The 5,701-nt window shown below is 41.7% G+C and overlaps 1 protein-coding gene across 1 annotated transcript; it reads left to right on the top strand.

Annotated features, from left to right (window-relative positions):
• The first annotated feature begins 4,334 nt into the window (after nt 1–4,334).
• LOC101580815 (olfactory receptor 52B6) lies at nt 4,335–5,345 on the top strand. The gene has a single exon (XM_004642010.1). It carries the CDS (start codon nt 4,335–4,337, stop codon nt 5,343–5,345), a length of 1,011 nt encoding a protein of 336 aa, XP_004642067.1.
• Nucleotides 5,346–5,701: the final 356 nt, after the last annotated feature.

Raw genomic sequence — 5,701 nt, forward strand, 5'->3', positions numbered from 1 at the left:
TGAAAGGATAACAAAGGAGTTCAAGTGAAAAGTGCCCAGACATGTAATAGGTCAGATATTGCATTTATCAAACAGAAGCTACTGCCTAAAAATGGAAACCAGGAATAGAAGCCACCAAGAGAAATTGTCAGGGTCTGAGAGAATGAAAAGGGAAATATGGTCAGTACCATTCAAATCAGTGTCCAAGGAACACAGGCTGGAAGTTGAAATCTTTTTTATTTTATGTTTGTGGCCAGCTTAGTTCACCCTGGGGGTGGGGTTGATGCAGCATGTGGTGCTGGGGATCAAAGTGTGGTCCCTGCACTTGCCTAAGCTTGCTTCAGCAGGCACTTTAGATAGCTGAGCTATCTTATTGGGCCCTGGAAGTTGAAATCTTCTGCCAACTTTGAATACTCTCCTTCTGCCCTGACCCTACACTAAAAGTCATGTTTCCTTGGTAATCCAGAGATGTTCGCCTAGAGGAGATATGCTAGAAGAGAGAAAAAGTCCAAGGATGCAGGGTGGGCTGGGGGGGCCACAGACGGGACTGGACATAGAAGGAGGGGGAAGTCTAATGGAAGGGGCCATAGGATAGACAGTTTAAAATGGAGTAATGGAGGTGCTTAGTCATCCTACAGTGTGGAAGAGTCAGTGAGAGGCAGACAGAAGTCACTGGGGTGGAGGAAAGAGAACACAGTGAGTGTGACTGCCTCAGAAGGTCACTGCTTAGGGGAAAAGAAGCTAACCCTGGTGCTGATGTCACAAGCAAAGGCAGGTGAAAGTAGTGGAGGATGAACAGGAGCACAATGAATGGCACAGGCCACAGACTAGAAGAGAGGGCAGAAGAGAAGATTTTTTACTACAAGCCTGGGATTTGTGAGGTGTTGGTGTGTGTTCTCTTTAATATAAACTCTCATGGTGCAGTGGGAGCAAGCACACCTAGCCCCTCATCTTCTGAACATTTGTTAAGTAAAAACTCTATCCCTGGCATCAGCAAATAAGACACAGCACTCTCAGGGACACCATGGCAAAGTAGAGCTGAAAATACAGAGACAGAGGGAAGAAAGGGGCGGAGGGATAGAAAGGAAAAGGAGGAGAAGGAAACAATAGAGCAGTATAAAAGAAGTATCTATTTCAGCCGTATTGGAAAATGAGAAAAGTCCTTCTGTATAATAAACTGAGCCTGGCATAGTTATACACACATATAATCCCAGTAAAAGGGAGGTTGAGGTAAAAGGTTGAGGTAAAAGGGTAGAGAATTTAAGCGGCTGGGGAGATAGCTCAGTAGAATAAGCACTTGCCTGGCAAGCAAGGGCCTGAGTTCAATCCCTGGTTCCACAAAAAAAAAAAAAAAAAGAATTTGAGGCCTGCATGAGATATGATGAGACCCTGTTGAAACAAAGAGGAAGAAAGAAGGGTATGAAAGTAAAGGGGACAACGGAACTAGAGGCAACAGAAAGTGTAAAAGATCACAGAAAAAGAACGCATATTTGAGTAGGGAAATGGGTGTGTGTGTGAGAGACAGAGAGAGAGATGAGTCTTTCAAAGAATTATTATATGTAAAAGAACACAAGGAAATTATTCTTAAAAATATTCATACATGCAAAAAAATATATATAAACATATATACATGTATAAGTGCGTGCATGTAAGTATGCATATGTATTTGTGAGTGACTTTTATTAGTAGTACCTATCTGCAATACATAACGACTGCATTCATCATGGAGTTAGAACATGTATATAACATGTTCTCACACATAATGGAGTTCTGCTGTGCCATAGAGGATAAACTTCAATCATCTGTCAGAAAATGCATGTACCTTGAGGCAATTATGTGACATGAGGGGGCCAGGGAGATAGCTCAGTAGAATAAGCACTTGTCTAGCAAGTACAAAGGTCTAAGTCCAATTCCCGGGTCTGAAGAAAAAAAAAAAAAAAAAAGAGCCACTAACATGAAATGAAACAAATTATATACCCAAACTTTAGCTACTTTGAATTGTACTGCTACAAATATGAGTGTCTATATACATATGTGTATTCTTTTTTCATTAGTACATGTTTATAGTACATGGTTACATTCTCTATGGGGAGATTGGTACATGTACATACCTTAAATTATTTTTCTTCATGCCCTCTTTCATCTGTCCTTCCCACTTTCCTCCTTCTCTTACTCCCCATCCCATTTGAAAAAATCTCTTTGAGTTTCTCATATAACAACATCCATGCAATATTTAAGTTTGTGTATATGATGCTTCATTTCACATTACTGTCTCAAGGTACATGCATTTTCTTACAAATGATTCAAGTGCATCCTTTTTTATAGCACAGCACAACTCCACTGTGTACAAGTACCACATTTTCTTTATCCATTCATCTGTTGATGGACATAGAGGACACTTCCAAAATTTAGCTACTTCAAATTGTACTGCTATAAATATGGGTGTGACTGTGTCACCTTCCTATTATGTCTTTAACTGTCTTGAGAGATACCTAGAAAGGAAATAGCTGGGTCAAATGAAATTTCTAGTTTCAACTTGAAGAATGTCTGCACTGAAGGGCTCCTTTCCCACACTCCCCTACAACCTTGCCATCATTTGTTCTTACTTAATTTCTTGATGATAGCCAGTCTTTCTGAACTAACATGGAATCTGAGTGCTTTCTAAATTTGCATTCTTCTACTGGTCAGATATACTGAACATATTTTCATGTGTTTACTGGCCATTTGTGTCACAATTCACAACCATAATTCAACAAAAAAGGATGAAAGACTACTCAAAGATTGTTATTCAGAGTCACTGTCCAATCCATACTCCAACAGCCCACAGGGGCTGCCATTAACAGAGATCCCTCAGCTGGAGAAAGTCTCCAATGAGAGCCCCAATTTGAAGCCTCTGTCGCCTTTTATTGATAGAACCAGGAGGCAAGGTTCAAAGACAAAAGAAGGGCTTCTGGGCAGGAAATAATGCAGGGGACAGGGGAAGGTCAGGGTGGCCTATCAGATGACTGTGGGGTCCAATTTAAATGATGCATCATTGGAGTATAAGGAGAAAGAAGCCCAGAGCATTCATTCCTAAAGGCAGTGTGTTTGATCCTATATGGACCTGTGGTGCTGTGGGCTTTTAATCTCTATCCAGGAGGCTCGGGCATGCAGCTTCCTCTTCTCTGCATATCCATCTCATTCACACCTCTGGCCACTACCACTACACACTTGTACTACTTCTTGTCAGAAGCATCTATTCTTTTTTTTTTTTTTTTTTTTTTTGGCGGAACTGGGGATTGAACTCAAGTCCTTGTGCTTGCCAGGCAAGTGCTCATCCCACTGAACTATCTCCCTGGCTCCTCTATTCATTTTAGTTGTCCACTTTTTGATTGGGTCTTTTATTCTGGAAGGTTCTAATTCTTTTGAGTTCTTTATACATTCTAGAACTCACAAGACTCCTGTCTGAGGAGGCAGCAACATTTTTACCAACTCTGTTGGCTGTCTGTTCACTGTTAGTTTTTCCCTTTGCTGTGCAGAAAATTTTTAATTTGAAATAACTTCATTTTTCGACTTTTTTTTCTAATTTTAAGAGAAGGTCTACAGGGTCTCACTATGTGGATCAGATTAGTAGCAATTCTCCTGTTTCTCTGACTTCTTGATTCTTGATATTACCCCTTATGCTGTTAGGGTTCTGTTCTAAAGTCCTTGCCTTCAACCATGTCTTCAAGAATTATTTAGTTTATCTTTCAGTAGTTTAACATGTTAGAAACAATTTAAGAGTGCTGGGCATGGTAGTGCATCCCTGTAATGCCAGCACTCAAGAAGCTGAAGGAGGTAGATAGTTCCAGGCCAACCTGGGCAATTTAGCAAATTTCAGGGCAGTCTGAGCTATATACAATGAGATCCTCTCCAAAAGGGAAAAACAAACAAACAAACAAACAAACAAACAAAAAACACATAGGGCATGATGGTGCAGGCCTGTAATCCTAGCATGCTGGATCACACTCAAGCCTAAGCCCAAACCTAGATGTGCTATTGGGTTTTGTTTTTAGTATTCCCCATTTCACATTTTCAAAATCTGTGGGATGTGTTGGCAATGTTTTTTTGTTGTTGTTTTTCTTTAATTCTATAGTTTTCTAAAGTCTTACCATGCTGTAGAGAGGTCCTCAATAAGGATAAACAGCCTATCCACGCAAAGGGCCAGTGACCATGTACTTCATGCAGAGCCTGTGTGTGACTGTCATTGATAACATGCCTGTGTATTGAGCCTTTGACTACCGTAGCACCTGTGAACACGCACAGACCTGTGGCTGCTTGCAAGCCCTTATGTGCACTTCTTTAGTGTGTCCAAAATCTGAATCTATTTCTTCCCTATGACACAGGTGAGGGCTCTGCAGAAAATCATGGCTTTTTTGTCTGCCAACAGCATAGATGCTGTGAACAACTCTGACACTCGCACAACAGGCTGCTTCCTCTCTGGCATCCCTGGGCTGGAGCACCTACACATCTGGCTTTCCATCCCCTTCTGCGCCATGTACATAGCTGCCCTGGCAGGCAATGGCATCCTAATCTGCATCATCATCTCCCAGCCCAGCCTGCACGAGCCCATGTACATATTCCTGTCCATGCTAGCCAGTGCCGACGTCTTGCTGTCTACGTCCACTATGCCCAAGACTCTAGCCAACTTCTGGTTTGGTTCTAGCCACATTTCCTTTGATGGCTGCCTCACTCAGATGTTTTTCATCCACTTCCTCTTTGTGGCTGACTCCGCTGTCCTGCTGTCCATGGCCTTTGACCGCTATGTGGCAATCTGCTCCCCTCTGAGATACGCAATGATTCTCACAAGGAAGGTCATCGGGAAGATCATCATTGCCACCCTGACCCGCAGCTTCATCATCATGTTTCCATCCATTTTTCTCCTCAAGAGACTGCACTACTGCCGAGTCAACATCATTGCGCACACCTTCTGTGAGCACATGGGCATCGCCCGTCTCTCATGCTCTGACTTCTCCATCAATGTCTGGTATGGGTTGGCAGCTGCTCTGCTCTCCACAGGCCTGGACATCATCCTTATCGCTGTTTCCTACATTCACATCCTCCAAGCTGTCTTCCACCTCTCTTCCCAAGAGGCCCAGTCCAAGGCCCTGAGCACCTGTGGATCCCATGTCTGTGTCATCCTTCTCTTCTATATCCCTGCGTTCTTTTCTGTCTTTGCCTACAGGTTTGGTGGGAAACACTTTCCACGTTATGTCCACATCCTGCTGGCCAATCTCTATGTGGTCATTCCCCCTATGCTCAATCCCATTATTTATGGAGTGAGGACCAAGCAAATTTTAGAAGGGGGTAGGCATATGTTTTCAAATTTTATTATAAAATTTAAATAAATCTAAGTAAATGCTCCAAACTTGCCCATATTTCATTATAGCATTTGTCATACATGTATGTAAAATATTTTGATCAAATCCATCCCATATTACCCCTCCTTACATATCTTCCCCATCCTCTCTCATCTAATTATTTTCCATATTTATTAATTGCCCTATATTTGCTAGATCCTCATCTCTATGTCTTTCAATTATCTCCATGTTATTCTCATTCATGTCCCATTTATATATGACATTCAAATATGACATCTACTCAGATAAAGCTACGATTTCTTTTCTTAGTACTGCATAATATTTACCTACACTCTTCTACCAATTTAATCATCTATTAGTCCAACTTAATCATCTCAAAAAGA

This window comes from Octodon degus, unplaced genomic scaffold (assembly GCF_000260255.1).
Source record: "Octodon degus isolate 3935 unplaced genomic scaffold, OctDeg1.0 scaffold00146, whole genome shotgun sequence".
Taxonomy (NCBI): Eukaryota; Metazoa; Chordata; class Mammalia; order Rodentia; family Octodontidae; genus Octodon; species Octodon degus.

What these genes read in the sequence shown, in the direction of transcription:
- LOC101580815 (XM_004642010.1), top strand. Translation starts at nt 4,335, where the DNA reads ATGACACAGGTGAGGGCTCTGCAGAAAATCATGGCTTTTTTGTCTGCC.